This window comes from Hibiscus syriacus, unplaced genomic scaffold, assembly GCF_006381635.1.
Source record: "Hibiscus syriacus cultivar Baekdansim isolate YM2019G1 unplaced genomic scaffold, ASM638163v2 tig00111276_pilon, whole genome shotgun sequence".
NCBI classification, from domain to species: Eukaryota; Viridiplantae; Streptophyta; class Magnoliopsida; order Malvales; family Malvaceae; genus Hibiscus; species Hibiscus syriacus.
Window position 1 is genome coordinate 426,914 of NW_024063043.1, and position 21,193 is coordinate 448,106.

The 21,193-nt window shown below is 33.9% G+C and overlaps 2 protein-coding genes across 3 annotated transcripts; one reads left to right on the forward strand and one right to left on the reverse strand.

Moving 5' to 3' along the window:
• The first annotated feature begins 965 nt into the window (after positions 1–965).
• LOC120157794 (protein BTR1-like) lies at positions 966–16,480 on the forward strand. Of its 2 annotated transcripts, none has more exons than XM_039168815.1 (9): positions 966–976; positions 10,761–10,854; positions 12,032–12,270; positions 12,351–12,457; positions 13,676–13,869; positions 14,960–15,030; positions 15,892–15,987; positions 16,070–16,131; positions 16,213–16,480. In XM_039168815.1, exons 2-9 carry the CDS (start codon positions 10,770–10,772, stop codon positions 16,307–16,309), a joined length of 951 nt encoding a protein of 316 aa, XP_039024746.1. In that variant the 5' UTR covers positions 966–976; positions 10,761–10,769; the 3' UTR covers positions 16,310–16,480. The 2 variants fall into 2 exon arrangements, with proteins under 2 accessions (XP_039024746.1, XP_039024745.1); XM_039168814.1 differs by lacking the exon at positions 966–976 and adding an exon at positions 10,473–10,566 and having other exon boundaries at positions 10,758–10,854; positions 16,213–16,477.
• A 3,382-nt stretch (positions 16,481–19,862) lies between these two features.
• On the reverse strand, positions 19,863–20,366 carry LOC120157741 (glycine-rich cell wall structural protein 2-like). Its single transcript, XM_039168783.1, has one exon. The coding sequence runs from the start codon at positions 20,364–20,366 to the stop codon at positions 19,863–19,865; it is 504 nt and encodes a 167-aa protein (XP_039024714.1).
• Positions 20,367–21,193: the final 827 nt, after the last annotated feature.

Here is a 21,193-nt window from a genome sequence, read left to right on the forward strand (position 1 = left end):
TGATAATGATAAAATCTGTGATGCTTGTGCTAAAGGAAAACAAAAGTGAGTTTCTTTTAAATCCATTAATGATGTATCAACTAGTAGAGTTTTACAATTGATCCATTTAGATCTTTTTGGGCCAACTAGAACTACTAGCTTGGGTGGAAAACAATATGCATTTGTCTTGGTAGATGACTATTCTAGATATATTTGGGTTCTATTTTTAAATACTAAAGATGAAGCATTAGAACAATTCATCACGTTTTCAAAAGTAATCCAAAATGAAAAAGGTTACTCTATAACTAGTGTTAGGAGTGATCATGGAACTGAATTTGAAAATCTTGGATTTACTGAATTTTGTAACTCTAACGGTATTAGCCATAATTTTTTAGCACCTAGAACCCCTCAACAAATGGAGTTGTGAGAGGAAAAATCGAACTTTAGAAGAAATGTCTAGAACCATGCTTTGTGAAAATAATTTGCCAAAATATTTTGGGCGGAAGCCACAAATACCGCTGTTATGTTGTAAATCGAGTAATGATTAGGCCAATTTTAAAGAAAACTCCATATGAAATTTTCAAAAATAAAAAACCTAACATTAGTTATTTTCATCATTTTGGATGTAAATGTTTTGTTTTAAACAACGGTAAAGAAAACCTTGGCAAATTTGATGCTAAAAGTGATGAAAGAATTTTTCTGGGTTATTCCTTAAATTCTAAAGCCTATCGTGTATTTAATAAAAGAACTTTAGTTGTAGAAGAGTCTATACATGTTGTTTTCGATGATAATCCCCTTCCGAGGAAGGATTCTTGTGTGAATGATGATGTAGGTGTTATAAATACAAATGACGTTAGACATGACGTTGGAGAACCATCATCAAAGGAAGAAATGAAAAATGAGGAAACTCATGATCCTCTTGAGAATCCAACCATTGAAGAAAGGGAAGTATTTTATCCAAGAGAGTACAACTATGTCAATGATGGTGAAATTATAGGTGATCCATCAAAAGGGGTAACAACTCGATCTTCTCTTAGAAATATTTGTAATTATGTTGCATTTATCTCATGCATAGAGCCTAAGAATATTAAAGAAGCATTAAATGATGAACATTGGATTATGGCTATGCAAGATGAGTTAAATCAATTTGAGAAAAGTAAAGTATGAACATTAGTTGAAAGGCCTAGTAATAAATCTACTGTAGGTACTAGATGGGTATTTAGGAATAAGCTTGATGAGAGTGGTAATATAGTGAGAAACAAGGCTAGACTTGTTGCTCAAGGGTATACTCAAGAAGAGGGCATAGACTATGATGAAACATACGCTCCCGTAGCTAGGATGGAAACAATTAGAATGTTATTAGCATTTGCATGTTTCAATGAATTTAAATTATATCAAATGGAAGTTAAAAGTGCATTTTTAAATGGTTTTATAAAAGAAGAATTGTATGTGGAACAACCTCCAGGTTTTGAAGATTCAAATTTTCCGGATCATGTTTTAAAATTGACAAAAGCTCTTTATGGTTTAAAGCAAGCTCCTAGAGCTTGGTATGAAAGATTGTCAAATTTTTTAATTGAAAAAGGTTTTTCAAAAGGGAAGGTTGACACTACATTGTTTTTTAAGCATAAAGGTAAATATTTATTAGTAGTTCAAATTTATGTTGATGATATAATATTTGGTTCTACTAATGATGTTCTTTGCCAAGAATTTTCTAAGCTAATGCAAAGTGAGTTTGAGATGAGCATGATGGGGGAGCTCTCATTTTTCTTGGGACTCCAAATCAAGCAAAGAAAAGATGGCATCTTCATCAATCAAGCTAAGTACGTCAAAGATATGCTCAAGAAGTTTGGATTGGAAAATGGGAAACCTCATGACACTCCAATGAGCTCTTCAACAAAGCTTGACTTAGATGAAGGAGGTAAATGTGTAGATGTTAAATTATATAGGTCAATGATTGGATCTCTACTTTATCTAACTGCAAGTAGACCGGATATTATGTTTAGTGTTTGCTTATGTGCTAGATTTCAATCATGTCATAAGGAATCACATTTACTAGCTGTTAAGAGAATCTTTAGATACCTTAAAGACACTCCTAGTTTAGGACTTTGGTATCCTAGAGACTCTAGCTTTAGCTTGCTTGCTTTTTCTGATACGGATTATGGAGGATGCAAATTAGATAGGAAAAGCACCTCCGGTACTTGCCAATTCCTTGGAAATATGCTAATTTCTTGGTTTTCAAAGAAACAAAATTGTGTTGCATTATCTACCACTGAAGCCGAATACATTTCAGCTGGTAGTTGTTGTGCACAAGTTTTATGGATGAAACAACAACTTTTTGATTATGGAATTGAAGTAGGTACCATTCCTATCAAGTGTGACAATACTAGTGCTATTTGTCTCACTAAAAATCCCATCTAACACTCTAGAACTAAGCACATTGAAATAAGACATCACTTCATTAGAGACCATGTCACTAAGGAAGATGTAGTTCTAGAATTTGTTGATACTTTGCACCAATTAGCGGATATCTTTACAAAACCTTTAGACAAGGAACGATTTTGGACACTTAGGAGAGAATTAGGTTTGACCCATCTATCTTCACTGAGTGTTTAAAATAATTTTAGCACTTTTAATAATAAATGAAAAATGCTTATAATAGTAATTTTTGATTGCATTCATTGCTATTAGTTAGGGGGAGTTTATGATTCTTGATGAAAAAATAATTTTATGTTCAAATATCTTTTAAAGATTAATTGAATTGTTTGAACATGATTAATTTTCAATATATGAGTTGCCAATACCACTAGAGGAAATTAATTTAGCATTTTGGATGTTTAAAATCAGATTTTAACATTTTGGTGTAGAGGGAATCGATCCCCCCTTGAGGGAACCGATTCCCCCTTTGAAGGGGAACCGATTCCCCCCTAGGGTTCTGGTTTTAACACGGGCAGAACCCAATATTTGCTCAAACCCTCTCTTATTCCTTCACACTGTTTCTTCCCTCTACCCTCTCAAATCTCCATTCTTGCCTCAAATCAACGTTTTTAATCGGAATTCACTTCAAATATCATCCTCTAAACCTGTTGGAATCATCAAAAACGTGCAAACTTCATCTAATCTCACTCAAATCCGAAATCATTCAAGGTATTTTTCCAAAACTTATTTTTATCAATTTATGAACATAGAACTAGTTTTAATTAGTTCTAGGTTGAATTTTTGATCGGGCATTGATTATTTAGTGATTAGAAACTAGATATTACAACTAATTTCATAAAAAACACAAGATTTTTCAAAATTTTCTAAATTTTTGAAATAAAAAAAATTAATTTTCAAATTATTGTGTTTTGATTAAATTATGTTGTTATTATGAAAACTATACATATATTGTTTCTCAAAACCATATTTTTCAAAAGTTTTTCAAAAACTTTGCCCATTAGGATTGATTTAGAGAACTTTGAAATACTGAGGACTCAATTGAGTTTTGGGATTGATTGAATTGCATACATGTGTTTTCTAAATTGCAGGTTATCAATTCTATTCCGATTTCCTAAACCATGTCCAATCCTAAACGTGCTATGTCTTCATCTAGTCGTTCACACCGTCAACCAAATCCACCTCCAAATCCTCCTTCTATTCCAATTTCTAATCCTAATCCCATTGATCCTAATTTGACTATCCAAAATTCGTGTTTCAATCATCCTAGTCCTAGAAATCATCGTTTTTGGTATTATCAATATTTCAACTCTTACAAAATCCGGGAAGAACGTATTCCTTCTCGTCAAGCTATGTTAGCTATCAATTTTAAATATCTTCCTCTTTTACAAGAGTGGAAATTTGATAAACTCTTTGACCTTGAACCCATCGTTTACCATCAACTTATTCGTATTTTCTATTCTAATGTCGTTTGTGTTAAAAACCAATCTGAAACCGAAATCATAGGAATTCGTTCCTACCTTCTAGGACAATTCTTATATATTGACTCGACTTACATAGCCAATATATTCGGATTAGATAATGATGGTATTTCAAATGAAAAACAGGTTTTAGGATCTCGTTATAAAAGAAGGGATAGTGCAAGTATCCTAGACCTTCATGAACGTTTTCTTCATTTAATGATTTCTTGGTGGTTTCGACCATCCGGAGGTCGTTATTCTACTCTTAGAGTCTTAGATCTTTGGTGGTTACATTGTTTCGAAAACAATATTAAAATCAACCTACCTCAGATTATTTTTGCTGAAATTGTTGAAACCGTAAATCTTGTTCCTAACAAAAAACTTTGTTCATCTCTTGTTTACGGTTGCATTTTGAGTAATCTGTTTTCCAAAGCTGGGCTTAGAGTCGGTCTAGATGTCGTTTTTCCCCTTAAGAAACAAATTAACCTTTTCTCTTTAACGAGAGCGGGATGAATTAAGGATAAGGAAACCGGTGAATGGGTTCGATCTTCTGCAAATACTCTGGGAGCTAGTTCTTCACAAGCTCCACCCGAAGCTGACGAAGATCTCGAGCTTGAGCAATTAATGCGAGACATCGATGAAGCCGAAGATGAGCATGAGCAGCCCAAGGAGCAGCCCGAAGAGCAAGCACAACAAACGCATCAAATGCCTCCATATTTTCAATCCTTTATGGAGACATTCGATTTTCGATACGCTACCATGGATTCACGCTTTTCTTCTATAGAGTCTCACTTATCCACAATGGGAGCTCAACAATTAGAAATTCTTCGGGAGATGCGTACAAAACAATGAAGCAACCAACGCGCGTATTAATGACCTCACTCACGAAATGGCCGCTATGCGAGCTCGTTTTCCTCCTCCTGATCCTGATATGTGATTCAATGTTTTACTTTGAACTCCAAACTTATTGTTTTAACATTTTGAATATTTTGGAATGTTTGAATTTGTGGATTGATTGACTTTGAATTTGTTTGGATTTATGAATGGTTAGAAATTATCTATTTGGTGTGATTAAATTTATTCATCATTGCATCATTTACTTCATGATTAGATATATGACCAATTTTGCCATCACATTAATTATGAATATTGATTATGAAACTAATGACTAACGTTTCTCTTGCTTGTGATCTTAGCAACTTATATTATATATAAATTGGCTAAATGATTTCAAAACCTTGTTTAAATTCTTTAAAATGTCTTTTTGATTTAACAAAAAGGGGGAGAAGTGTTAAAAGTGTTTTTAAATGATAAATGGGAGAAGTGTTAAAGTAAGGGGAAGTAATTTCAAAACTTGATTTCAAAATCTTAAAATTACTAAAATATTTTGTTATATCAAAAAGGGGGAGATTGTTGAAAACATTTTGATATTTCGAGATAACAAATTAAGTTAAATGAATTTTAAGATTTTCCAAATGATTTTCTAAGTATATTCGATAGAATTATTCGAATATCAAAACATTACTCCAAATCTTTCAAAGATCATTTTTAATCCTTACTCAAAGTGTAAAATTAAGTTTTAATCTTAAAACAATTTCGAAATAATTTTACAAAGTATTTCGAACCATTTCAAAGCCAAAAATTCCAGATTGCTCAGAGGGAGCCGATTCCCCCCTAAGGGGGTACCGATTCCCCCCTGAATGGTTTGGCTCCGAGAATTCCAGTATGCTCAGAGGGAACCGATTCCCCCCCAGGGGGTACCGATTCCCCCCTTGTATAACGGTCGAAATATTTGAATTTTACACTTAGGGAACCGATTCCCCATAGGGGGTACCGATTCCCCCACGCTCCAAACTGTTTTATTAATTGTTTTCACACTAAAACGGCTATATTATTTTTTCTAATTATCCCCAACGTTCATAAGTGATTCAAGGTGTATTTAAGCAAGCTTAGAAGCCATTGATCAATAACAAGAAACATCAAGCAATTAGAATCAAGAGAGAATCAAAGAGAAAGCATCAACCTCAAGTTTGAGCATTTCAAGCCTATTTTTCATTCAATATTCATTTTGTTTTCAAGAACACTTATTGTGCTCAATTGTATTTATTCTTGAGTGTTCTTTCTTTGTTCTAGAATTGTGCAAACATATTTGCCTTGTGAGGTTTTTCTTGTAAGTTTGCAAATTTGTATTTCTCTTTGAGAAAAGAGTGTTCTCAAGAATTGGGGTATATTCTTGAGGGAGTTGTAAGGTTATCTCTTTGGCCTCAAAAGAAAGAACAAATTAGTGAATTTGTTGGAAAATCCTTAGTGTGGATAGCTAAGGTAGTGGACGTAGACTTTGGTTGATAAAGTCGAACCACTCTAAATCGCTGTACAATTTCATTCAATTTTCTGCAAAAGCTTCCACCAAAATTTTTATTGCCAATTCACCCCCCTCTTGGCCGATTCAGTCAATCGATTAACTCAACAAAATTAAACGACATATAATAAATTATTTAATATAATTTAAACTATAACTATTTTTAATAAAATAACGACATATAATAAACCATATATATTAATTTAATATGATTCAACAAACAAATTAAATATAATTCTTCAACATTAATCTAACTTAAACTAACAAAGTAATTAACTAAATTTTTGTTATATTATATAACTAACCTAAACTATACCCACTTACTAAATAACTAATAATTTAAACTAATTTACATAATGCTCGTTACCTTTCTTCCTTTCTTTTTCCTTTCCATCACCTTTCTTCTTCCTTCACCTTTCTTTCTCCTTCCTTCACCTTTCTTGCTTCTTCTTACAACAAAACAATCCGCCTCATACCCAATATATAGCAACAAATCTATTGTCATTCCCTAAACTCTACCCGTGAATTATTACAGCACTAATTAGAATATTTTTTTATCCACCTTGATCCACCCGTGAGCAGCTGACTTTGGCATGAATTATTGCTGCAATTTGCAGCGCAAAATAACAAAGCAAGAAATCACGTCGGGACTGCATGGCGAGGTGAGGGAGACAGGGCGTTGATTCAGGAGGGAAGGGGGGATACATGTGTCGATTGCAGCAAATTCACCTGGCGACCTACAACGCCGCCCCAACTGCATGGCGAACTATAAGGTCGCCCCTACTGCATGGCGACATACCTTGCTTCGCTTTGCCTACATGGCGACCAATACGAACGCTATAGCATTCCCACCATTTGAACAATTAATTCTAGGAGAGGATTATCACGTGAAAAAAAAATTTCCACTGCATTTTTACGTGAACTGAGCCATATATATATATTACAAGTACACTTTAAAATTTTGGACTTTTAAGAGTGAAACTAAATGTGAAATTATGGATGTGGCCCAATGATAATATCACAGTTACTTTTGAGAACTAATATTGAGCAAGTGCTCAGGTCGCTCCCCTCAAAAATCGGCTCCGACTAAAGGTAACAAAGAGAAATCTATTTCTTATTAAAAATTGTATGTATTCGTGTATATTTTAACGTTTAAAGTATATAGTAAATCACAGGGCACATATAAGATTTGGCAAAGGTTAAAGGGCGTAATATTAGGTTATGTGTCACTCAAAACATAGTATATAATAACTATTGAATCGCATATAGAATAACATTAAGTTTGTAAGGATGAGTTTAGAACGTACGTTGTATATCGAAATATATACTAATATGACATATCGATGCACATTATTAATTAAATTGTTTTTATTAAATAAATATAAAAATATAATGATATATCCATAATTAATCATTTATTATTACTGAATTTAAATTTTAATATGAATATAATTAAAATATATTTTTTATTAAAAAATTATAATTATTTTAAGATTTTTATTTGTTTTGGATTGGAACACTTAATTCATATAAAGTTTACATCTTCATCTTAGTAGCAACAATCAAACCCAACTGCTAACAATCCTATTCATCGCAAAAAAAATCGCCTGAGAGTTATATCAAGAGAATCTAAAAAATAATTGTGTAAATTCTTAAGGCGTCATTGTAAAAAGTTTTAAGAAGAAATCTTGGTGTTTTTCCTCATTCGTTTCCAACACCATTTAATGAGAAAAAGGAAAAGAAGGGTATTAGAAGCTACATTCCAATGTTAAAAGGAACCATAAGCTGTGATTCCTCACATGGTGTCTATTATAACAATGAAAACAAGATTTGATGCATACAGTCTTCCCAAAGAAATATACAGCTAAAGGTGGGCACTCAATTTAGCCATTTCTAAGTCAATGTACAGCCGATCCATGACCGATTTATGTATGTAGGTTGGGGGACCATGTTAATTACACATGTCACCATGCAAGTGGGAACGACTAATGGAAGGGAAAGAACTAATAATAATAATAAAATAAAGATACGATCGAACGACAATGACAAGGATAATCGACGGTTAATTGCAAGACGATGATAAATTGGGCAACATTTGGTGAAGAGGAAGACTATTTTCCTCTTGATATAACTTTCCGACGACATTATATATTGATGTACACGATTTGCCAGCAATGAATAGGGCCGCCGAACAAAAAATTTATTGTTCGTGTTCGTTTGTTAAGAAATGTAACTTGTTCGTGTTCGTTCATTAAATAGTAAACGAACACAAATGAACAAAATAAACGAACACAATAAATGAACATAAACGTAAATGAACAAAACAAACGAACATAAATGAACATAAACTAAAACAACAATAATCACATAAAATTCATTAGTATAAATTGCAACTTAATAATTAATTTGTTCGAGTACGAAAAAAACTTGCATAAATAGTAAACAAGCTACATGAAAATTATGAAGTTAAAGTCTTAAAGTGTTCAACAAAAACGATATTCTTAAAATCCAAACGTCTTCAATAATCTTTAACTTGCATTCATTAACAATCGTCAATTCACCATTCATTCTTATTAGAACCAATCAAACGAAATTATGTTAAATTAAATAAGTTATAACAAAAGAAAAATATTAAACAAAGACCAAATCATGTGAGGCGTGAGCGATAAGATTGAGATTTGAAAATATATATTTTCTTCTTTCCTAATAATTTTAGGATTATATTTTATTTAATTGTTTTGAGTTTTTTATTTGTATTTAAAATTAATTGAATTTTAAAAATATTAATAGGTATCTGATTAAAATTTATTGGGCCTTTATATTTTAAATGGATCTAGAGAGATTAGGTTAAACATAAATGAATGAATATAAACGAACGAAAGTAAACAAACAAACATTAATGAACATAAATGAATGAACATATTACCAAACGTTCGCGAACGTAAATGAATGAACTTATGTTCGTGTTTGTTCATTTAATTAAACAAACACAAAATCTTGTTCACGTTCATTCGTTTAATAAATAAACAAACAGAAACGAACTTCCCGCCGGACGGTTCACGAACAGTTCGCTGAACATTCGGTTCGTTTACAGGTCTATTAATTATATTCTTATTAAAATTTAAAATAAATAATAATAAAAGAATAATTACGGATATGTCATTATATTTTTTAATATTTATTTAATAAGGACAATGTATTTAGTGGTGTGCATCGGTACGTCACATTAGTGGTGTGTTTCAGTGTGCGACGTGCATTCTAGAATTTTTTCTAAGTTTGTACTAATTTTCTTAGTGGTTAAAGAAATTATTGTTATTTCTAGAGGTCACGAGTTTAAGCACCAACGACTACAGTATGATGATTAAACTTTTATTGTCCAATAAAAAAGAATATTTAAAACAAATACCTAGTTTATAGTAAAAAAAACATATTACATATGTACTAAATCTTTAATTGATACTTATTTTTAACTCATTTCTTAAGTGATTGAGTAATACATTTTTTATCATTTAATTTGTTGAATTAATATTTACTTATATGATATATTTTTTTAAAAAATTTGTTACATGTTTTTTCAATTGATTAATCAAATTTAATAGTTAAAACTAAAATTTTAAAATACGTTAATAATTATATTTTTATCTTTATTATTGTCGATCTCAATAATTAGTTATATTCATTCAATAGTTTTAAAAATGTATAAGATTTAAAAGTTTTATAATATGTCAACATATCCTAATATATATATATATATATATATATATATCTACTTACACTTAATGTAAAATTTTCATCTTTATATATTTTTAAGATCATTAGATGAATGAAGATGAATTACTAAAATTATCTCTATTTTCTTCCGTGAATATATTATTATTTTTTTTACTATGATTCTCCATCGTCTATTTTAACTCATCCAACAACCTTAACAATATAAAACTAAAAAAATTCACACAATGTGAATTGATCATGTATCTCTATATATACACACATAAGGATCCGCTTACATCTAATCTGAATATTTTAGTTCTTCATCCTTTTAGAATCTCTGGGTGAGTGAAAATAGACAGATGAGATTATTTATTCGTAGAGTGACTAAAAATATGAACAATTCAAAAATTAAGTGACTAAATATTAATTAAACTTTAATGACTAAAATAGAAGTGAGATAATAGTTAAGTGATGAATGTTGTAGTTTATCCTTAAAATAAAACTCTCAAACGAGCCATCAGTAATGAACCTAAACCAGCGACCGATGTATTATAGACAACGAAATATCAGAGAAACCTTGAGCTCAGACGGAAGAACAAGTTAGCTGCGAACTCAAAGGAAAAAGCTAGATTAGATAGCAAATTCTGGACGCAAGTATGAATCCTTTTGTTTTTGTTTAAAACTACATTAATTTAGATGAAGATTTTGATTAATTTGCTTAAGTTTTGCTTTCTCTAGTCCTACTTATTTATGTAGTTTGGTGTCCTTGTTTTATTGTTTTTATTTTTATTTTATTGATTTTTGGTTTAGAAGAGGAGAAGAGAGAAATGGAGTCGACGGAGTCGTCTTACATGTCATCACCAGAGGCAGCGAGGAATAGATCTCCTCCGCCGCCTAAATCGCCAACCTCTGGCAAGCTTCTGATCTGATCTTCCTTTTATCTTCGTTTAAGCTCTTCATTTTGTGTTTTTTTTTTCTGTTTTTCAAGTAAAGGGGGAAAAGTTTGTTATTTATTTTTTCCCCCTAATCTAATGATTAGATTTGATTAGAATTTGAAACTCTAACCCTAGCAGTGTGTTCTCAGTATTGTTAAATGCTGCCCAAAGTAATAGTGTAGAAGGGTGAGAAATCCTGGAGTTCCGCTGGCATTATCTTTTATCTGCTTGTATTTGTACAGTAACTGTGAATGTTGAACCTACTATGAGTTCAACAGTATTGTGAGGTGTGAGGAATTGCAAGTAAGGGTTGTTTTGGTCATGGTGCTGGTGTTCATTTTTAAAGTAAAATTAAAGATTAGATGTGAAATCAAAGAAGATATGTCATTTGAATTGAAGTCATTGATGGAAAGGCATATATATAAAATGTTTTTGTTTCTTATATATTTGAAGATATCATCGAAGTAATTGATTCGACTTCCTAGATGCTATATTTAGCAAACCAGTCCTTCAATTTTTTTCAATACTAAAATGTAGAACATCTAGTGTATATCCTGTTATCTACAGCTTGCATTCGTATCTTTCATATACCTGTAGTTTTCTCCGACTCATATTCTCCACGATTAAGATCTGTCCTTCTACAGCTACCAGCCTACCATCTACTTCAGGATCATCCCTTGGTTTTTAAATGTTGACAGATGATAGGGATTTAAGTTACTTTGGCGATGCTAATAGGAGATTTTTTCCAATCTGTGTTGCTTGCTATTAGCTATTCAATGTATATCAAAATGTTGATAAGGCTTGTGTGAATATTGAAAATAAGTTTTATATTACCTTAAGATCAAATTTTCCACCTTTTCCATGTGTGAGATGACATTTTTACCATCAGAAATCAAGGTACTTGTTGCTATCAAGCTACCTGCGATCAGGCTACCATGTATTCTGTCTTTAATGCATTTACTTCAATCATTTTTTTAGTTAGCAACTGCATATTGTTTTACGTCATAAACAGTTGATTTTTTAATCCTCTTATTTGTTTTCTGCACTGAAAGGGAGGAGATTGTTTCAGTTGATGAAAATATCATGCGTGGTTCCAAAGTTCCTCGTTGACTACAAATACATTGGTGATTTTTTTGACATATTTCTTCTGGCAGATAATGCAGAGAAGCCTACGTATATCAGGTTTCTTGTATCGAATGCTTCCGCTGGTTCTGTAATTGGAAAGGGTGGTTCAACAATTACTGAATTTCAATCCAAATCAGGAGCTCGAATTCAGTTGTCACGCAGTCATGAAATTTTTCCAGGAACATCAGACAGGATCATTATGGTCTCTGGAGCAATTGATGATATACTCAAAGCCATGGAACTTATCCTTGCAAAATTATTGAATGAGGTGATCTTCTGATGACTTTTAAGTTTTAACTCTTTAAATTTTCTGACCTTTTTTTATGGTAATGAAGTTTTTCTGGTTAGCTTAATATCAAAGATAATGAGGATGCTGAACCTAGAACAAAAGTGAGGCTAATAGTTTCCAATATCTCTTGTGGAAGCATAATTGGGAAAGGAGGGGCTACCATTAAGTAAGAATCCTACTTGGACACACTGATTATTGTACGTATTTTAGTTTCTTTGTTTTCGGCAATTAACCTGGATATGGTGTTTTTGCAGGCTTGAAATTTAAGGAATTTTTAATATAGTTTTTAGTATGCTCATAGAATTGTAGCATACTAACCCGACTTGTTTTTATAAAGAATATGTGTTCATTCTTCCATATGCTGTGTTTATTTGGGGATAAACTTCATAAAAATTTTAAACTACAGTTGATTTATAGTATGTTCAAATAGGCAGGACTGGTATTTGAACTGCTTATTTTGAAATTGAATCATGTGTGAGAATGTCTACAATGAAAGTTATACATCGCCAACTAAGTTAGGGATGATTCGACAACTTCTAGGATTGAAAAGGAGAAATTTCGGTGATAGGAACAAATTTAGTAAAGATTACAATCGCTATAATTTTGATGCAGCTTAGCAAGTTGCTTCTAGAATTGCATATTCATAACATGCTTATTCTCTAAGTAAATGGGGATGGCTTTTCGTTTCATTATAGCATCCAAAGATGCAGGCTTAAGGTTTTTGATAACATTGGTTTCTTATTAAAAGGTCTAGCCAGCATCAATATCTGAACTGCATTATATTTTGCTTTCTTTTTACAATGGAAGTACCTTGGGCTTTATTTATGATTGTATGTCAATTAGGATCATGGAAAAGAGCCAAACTAATGTTATAATTGTACCTTGGTGCTCGGGTATTGTGTGGGCTGAGGACATGTTCTTCAAGATGGACCAGTCTCTTAAATGTAAATATCACATGCAAGGAAATTAGTGTTAACCTGTGCTTTTCTACATTTATCCACTACTTCCACCAAAGGGAGCATGATTTGACTAAGAAGTTATTCTGATTTATAAAGTATGACTGCTGCTCAAGTGGATTATAGCTGCTACTTGTGGCTTAAGTCCCACATGAAGTTATAATTGGTTGTTTAAAGCTCATGTATCCTTAACATGCTCCCCTCATAAGAAAATTATTGTTGTGGGCATAATCTTATCTGAATGCATTGGATGAAACAAGAGCCGAATCATATACTAAAAATAATTGTTTAAAATAGGCTCATTTTATGTGTGTGTGGTCAATGGTCCGTGGACTGTTTTTAGTTACCGTTGAAGCATTATTTGTCCCTTTTCATTGAGTATTTCTGCCTTAGACATATCCTAATTGTTATTTATCCCTTTTTTGTAGGTCATTTATTGATGGCTCCCAAGCTGGCATTAAGATATCTCCACAGGACAATAACTTTTATGGCTTGAATGATAGGCTAGTAACAGTGACTGGCACTATAGATGAGCAGTTGCGGGCAGTTGATTTGATTCTTTCAAAGCTTTGTGAAGACCCTCATTATTCACAAGCTATGCATGCCCCATTTTCATATCCAGGTGTGTTCTTATTTTATTTGGCTATTGTGTCTATGTTTGCATCTGTCTCTGCTTTATAATCACTATATTTCCATTTTATCTCCCACCTCTTTCATGGTGATATCATAACTTTGTTATGCGGAGAGTTATTTACCATTTAATATTTGACAAAGAGAACTTTTTATCTATGAAGTGACTTTAAACAATTAAAACTAGGTGTATTTCCGTTCATCCATATTCTCCTTTTTACAATTTTCCATCTAGCATTAAGCCCAAGCCTGATTGTAGTCATCCATCTCATTAGAGCTTTCTGGATGTGCTATGAATTTAACCATTAAACTTAGCTGCCAGCATGATGTTCTTCAAGTTTCTTTTTCCGATAAAGAACGCATTACCTTTGTAACAATCATTTTTTTCAGTATTTCACCTTCCACTGAGACCACGTCTGACACAATTCTTCCATCTCATATTCTGATATTTTAATGCTCTTTTTGCTTTCACATTGTATAAAATAAATACTCAAATAAACAACTTTTGAGGGCTGAATGCTTAGACAACTGTTGCATTGTTTTCCGCTGGACCTGGGCCTTTCAGAATGATCACAGAAACCTTAAAGCAAAGGGCCATAACAAACATAAAAATTGGAAGTGTTGCACCTATGTAATTTATCCTAATTGCCAAGTAATTGCAAATTTCTACTCACGGTGGTCAAATGATCGAAAATAACAAGTCTTCAAAAAATTTGGCCAAAAAATCATGATGTCTTTCAATTTCGTACGTGAAAATAAGGTATTATGGAAGTTCCTTTATCTGTTCGAATTTCGGAGGTTAACCTCTTTGAAAGTTTAGTTTTTTAAGGATGTTTTAACAAATTTCAGTTTCAAATAATCTGATTCTTAATGGTCATTTTTCTTTTTTAATTTATGATGTGAGTTTTCCGTGATGTACAATTGTGATTTACCTAGTTATTATGTCCTTTGTAGAGTTCTTACTATATCTATTACTAGTAAGATTTCTTTAATTTTGTCCTGGTTTTTTTTTTAACTTAAAATTTTTGCTATTTTCTTCTCTGGTTTTCATTGTATACCATATGTATACGTGTTTCCTTCTGTTGCAACAGCGACTTACAATTCAATGAGCTATGCACCAAATGGGGCTGGAGTGAAGTTTCCGAATCACAAGGTTCATCTCTTTCTGTGTGCTTTCTCTGTTCTGCCTGGTGACTGATGCTGTTTTACTTCGTTCTGTTCTGTGCTAGGCTAAGTATATTAATTTGTTATTTTTTGTTTTGGCATTTTCACGGAGGATGATAACATGCTCCTTCCATTTGTTTTTTTGCACACTCATACAATAGTTAATTCGTAAACCCATTTCTGCCAAATTTTATTATACTTCTAGAACTGTTTTTTTTATAAGAATTGGAGGTCTCGTTAAAAAAAACCCCTTCATACTTCTCGGCAAACTGCGAGGTAGCCAATAGGTAGCGGAAGAGGGAAAAGAGTACCTCATTTTTATTCAAAAAACTACAGAAAATTGTACAAAGTTCATCCATCACAAACTAAGCATTTTCACGGAGGATGATAACATGCTCCTTCCATTTGTTTCTTTTGCAGACTCAATACAATAGTTAATTCGTTAACTCATTTTCTTCCAAATTTTATCATACTTCTAGAACTGTTGTATTGTAGTATATGTTACTCGGACTTTGGTATGAGTGTTGGATACGTGTACGTGTCTAACACTGGATTGTTTAATTTTTTTTATTATTTTCCATGTTTTTTGTAGGGTCCTTAGGGGGTGTCATATCCCCATACCTTATTTATTTCCGAATATGTCAGACATGGGTACTTTAAGCTAAATGAAGAATAGGAGCAATATAGTTGTATTTCTAGTGTCATTTCAATTTTTAATGCCTCCCTAAACCCTTATCATTTATTTTGCAAGTGATGTGACTGATATTCTGAAATCAACAACTCATGCTATATGTGTACATTGTCGTTAATCGATCTTTGCTTGACAGAATTCGTTTACATGTCTATCCAGGAGGATCATAGCAACTCCATCACAATTGGTGTTTCCGATGAGCATATTGGACTGGTTCTAGGTCGTGGTGGAAGGAATATCATGGAAATTAGTCAGGTTTATACATGAGAAATATATACTCATTTGGTTCCATAGTATTTTTGCTTATGTTACGAATTTGAGCACTTTGTCATTGCAGGTAAGCGGCTCCAGGATAAAAATATCAGATAGAGGCGATTTCATGTCCGGAACAACCGACAGGTGCGACAATCCCGATTTTATCAATCTGCCATTAAGCATCGAGTTCCTAAGTAATGTTTTCCCCTTTACCTCGTGCAACAGGAAAGTCACAATCATGGGATCACAAAGAGCAATTCATCAAGCTGAGTTGATGATAATGCAGAAGGTGGCAAACGCCACTGAGAGTGTGATGGATTAGTCTTCCGGTTATCAAAAGATTCGAAACCATTATTTTCGAGTTTTCCTACTTCCTCACATAGTTTGACTGAAACATATTTGCATTCATTGGCATGCAATGAGTTGTTGACAAAGCTATAAGAGCAGGAAGGGGAATATTTTTATCGAAAAGAGCTCTTATTTAGATATTTTTGGAAACATACAAACTAATTTTCTTGATTGAAGAAATAAAAACAGAAAAAGAAAAAATATGTTAGAATTGGCTATCAATTGCAACAGCTAGCAATTTTTTACTTTTATTGAATAGCTGAATTATAAATTTCAGTTGATACCCATTTCTATATTCAATTTATGCAAGGGAACCTTCTGGGTGTTGTAATTGTTATGTATCTTATCTTGTTATTAATGAAATTTTAAGGCATTCTTTTCCTCCTTCCGCTGATTAAGAAGTTTCTCTACAAACTCTATTAATCATGAAGGGATTTTTAATGAGGCCTATAACTCATAAAAAAAATATTCAATTTATGCAGCATTTCTATATATTAAAGGTGGAATACTCATTATGATCTAAATCTATATTAATTATGCATTCAGCTTATTTGGATTCAATTCGCTTTACTGAACCTATATTGATTGGATGTTCCTTTAGAGAATGCAAAATTTTGTAAAAAAATAATAATAAAAAATTTGATTCACTGGGTGAATTTAATGTAAATAAGAATGTTTTAAAAATTGGACCGGTGATAAAATCGATTGATATAGATTTTTGATTTATTCTTTCCACGATCTGCAAATTAGTTTATCTAACTTGATTAGATTAGTTATTTTCAATTCAATCTATCGGTCTGATCCAGTCCTAACTACTAGAATGAATAGTAAGTAGATTTAAATTTTAAAGCAATTATAAGAATTAAATCCTGTCCAAGGTACCATCGAGGAGACTTGGAACCTGCATAGAATCAGTGATTGGTCTTTCACAGTTTTTGCCTAGAAGACAAATTCTTGATTGCTCCTCCATAACAAATGAAGGGATTGATTTTATGTATAAGGGGGGAAGGAGTAGGCTTCAGGATAGATTTCAGGAGGGCTTTCTAGCGAGGATAATGGGAAAAAATGGGTTTCGAATCTAGTTGATGTGAGTGGATTTCCATGTGCATCTCGACGGCCTCAGTTTCGGTCTTAGTGAATGGCGCACCTACATAGAGTTTTCCGATGGCGAGAGGACTCAAACAAGGCTGCTCTTTATCCCAGATGTTGTTTAACAAGGTTGGTGAAGCGCTAAATTTAATGATTCGGAAAGCTGTTGACTTGAGGCTTTTCAGAGGATTCACGATTGGTAGGGTGAAAGATCCTTTTCTGCTGTCCCATTTACAATTTGCAGACGATTTGATTATCTTCAGCGGTGATTCTTTGGGCGAGATAAAGAATGTTAAGAGGGTGCTTCGTATTTTCGAAATTGCTTCGGGGTTACAACTGAATAAAAACAAAATGCAGCCTTTTTGACATCAACGTAGAAGAACCTGTACTAACTGAATGGGCTTCGGTCATTGGGTGCAAAGTTGGGAAGTTCCCATCCAATTACCTTGGATTACCTTCGGGTCCAAAGAGAAATTCATTTCATTGGCCTTATGGATTAGCCATTACTGGATTCAAAAATGGCTAATTTTTTGCGGGGCAATTCTTCGGACAAAAAACACATTCATCGAATCAAATGGTTATCTTTACGTCCCCCGCGGGTGTAAGGTGGTTTGGGAATTATAAATTTAGAGTTGCACAATCGTGCCTTGCTTGGTAAATGGTTTTGGAAGTTCGCCAACGAAAGGGAAGGCCTGTGGAAGCAAATAGGCACGGCAAAATACAATTTGGATAGCACTCTAATGTTGTCTACCTATTCTAATCTGTATGAGGCATCGTGGCTCTGTAGGTACATTATGAATTCTTATTCAAAAGATGACTACATTGGGTTTTGCCTTCGGAAGCGTTTCAAAACACAAGTGGGCAATGGGGAACCCCCTCCTTTTGTGGACAGATTCGTGGTTGTGCGACAGTCCACTCAGGGAGCTTTTTCCAATAATATTTGCCCTTTCCTGCAACAAGAATGAAAGGATTGCTGAATTCGGTTCTAGAGTTAATTCGGAAAGGACGTGGGTTATTAATCTACGTAGAGGACTTTTTGACTGGGAAGTGCTTCAATGGGATTCTTTGTTGGCATTACTAAATAATTTCAGGTCCTGTGGTCTCGACAATGAGTGGATATCTTGGGCAGGCAGTGACAATGGTGTTTATTCGGCCAGATCCTTCAATAAGGTATTTTACAAATCTTTTACTCATAATTCCCTCTGGAATTCATATGTTTGGTTGGGTCTGGTTCCTGCTAGAGTGAAACTCTTTATTTGGCAGATTTGTCACTATCGAATTTCCGTTAAAAGTGAGTTATCGAAAAGGGTTATCACTACAGTGCTGGACTCATTATGTCCACTATGCCGTTCGGAGGATGAAACAATTCACCAGTTGTTTGTGGCTTGTAAAATAGTTTGGGGAGTTTGGACTAGGTTCCTTCAATTTTGCGGCGTTTCGATTGCATTTCCAGGAGAGATCTCCTCTTTTCTATCTGCATGGCACGACTCAGTGAGCTCCCCTCGAGTGGGCTTCATCCCATATGTGGTCTTGTGGTCAGCTTGGAAAATCAGAAATGAGGTGGTTTTTAATGGTTGCAACTTGGATCCTTCGATTAGCGGCTTGGTTCGAAGCCAAGCTCCCAGAGGTGTTGGTCTCGATGTATGATGATCCGTCGTTAGCGAATAAAGCTAATCCTGCTGGAATAGATAACCAGACCCTAGTGGAGTGGGTTCAGCCTCCCCGATTCCCTGAAATTAAATGTAGACGGGGCTGCGACTGGTGATGGAAGCAGAGGGGGTATTGGTGGGATCCTGCGAGACTCTAAAAGTAATCGCATATTGTTCTTTTCCGAACCAAGTGGGTCGGGCCCTCCCATTGTAGCCGAATTAAAGGCGATTAAACGTGGTCTTTCTGCCTTTTTTTGCTTCTACGGTTAGCAAGAATCATCGTTTGATCGTGGAAAGCGACAGTAAAGTCGCCGTGGACTGGATTTCAGGCGCATCAGAGAGCCCGGCAGTTTTCGATGGTGCATCAGAATATTTAGAGTGGAGCTCTCTTTTCCAACAGATTAGGATAATTACCCAGAAATAAACCTAGAAGTAGCCTTGGATGATCAGTTGAACCAAGAGTTATTAAACAGCCTCTGTTGCTCAACACTGATCAAATTGACCTCTTGCACTTAAGTTTGATTTATATTATGAATTACGTGGTACTTTGATGTTTAGAAGAAGAGGAGGAGGAGAATTAACAAGTGTCCTTTATTGTTGTTATATCACAATGCAGCATGGTCTATAATGTGCCTTACAGAAGGCGTCGAATGTCTTACACTATAATACGCAACCCTCCATGCAAAAACTACGAGTACATTTCTATTTTATTTTTCAAATTATAAATCACAATAATCAACTGTAATATCCTTACTTCTACGTAAATCCAATATTCATATTTCAATCAGTTTATGGCGAGTAATCATCTTCTCCGCCGGCGTACCCTGAACCATAGCCAGACCCACTGCCGTAGCCTGAACCCTGTCCATAACCATTTCTGCCGCCGCCGCCGCCGCCGCCCCCACCTCCTCCTCCACCACCACCCCCACCGCCTCTACCACCTCCGCTTCCGTATCCAGATCCAGATCCATAGCCTGAGCCATATCCGCTTCCATTGCCTCCACCTCCACCACCTCCTCCACCGCTTCCACCACCTCCACCACCGCTTCCAGACCCGTATCCGGACCCATATCCAGACCCAGACCCACTTCCTGATCCAGAGCCACCTCCACCTCCTCCTCCACCGCCGCCACCTCCACCCCCTCTACCAGAACCTAACCCGGATCCCCTTCCGGAACCATATCCAAACCCCAAACCATTTGCTCCTTCGCCCTTAAACGGCCTGGCAGCAAAGGCCAAGTCCACTAGAACCAAAACCAAAAATGCAGCACCAATAACCCTAGTGCTCCCCATTATTCTAAAGCTAGTGAGCAAAATCAGAATACAAGGAACCGAATGCAACCACTCTCACACGGTACGGGAAAACTTTAACAAGCCTGGCTCTTGAATTGTGTACAAGATGAAGGCCAGGGTCCTCTATTTATAGGGCATTGCAAAGAGCACTAAACACGGGTGCGTTTGGTTCACGGAATGTAAGATTACTAGTGAAAATAAAAGATTACCAGTAGGAATAAAAGATTACCAGGGAATATGATTACTGGGAATGTTACATTACTGTGTTTGGTTAGTTTTGCAGGAATGTAAAATTACAGTGTTTAGTTGAAAGAATAAAAGATTAATGGAATGTATATTTTACCAAATTGTCATTTTCTATATTTATTTTTTTAACAAGTGAAATTCTAAATATTTATATAAAAATTCTATTTTTTGATAATATATTACTTGAGTATTTAAATATATCATGTATTATTTTAATTTTAATTAATATTAAATTTTACATAATTTATGTAAAAATATATTAAAATGAGTTTTTGTTATGTAACAAATGAGATAATACTTGAGTAAGAATACAAATGTAAATTAAAATTCAAATTTTGTATCTTTATTTTGAGGAATTATGATTATCAGTTTTTATTTTATTATAACGAGAACCACATTACAAAATGTAGCTAGCTAATTAATTAAAATCTTCTTGGATGACTGTGTAATTCATAAAAGTGTTGACATGAATTTATTCGGTTGAACAAGATGACAAATACAGTGTAATGAAAGTTCATAATCTTAATCCCTTCATTTGAGTTTTTGTTCACTTGATTCTTGGTTTGTTAAAATAAATTTAA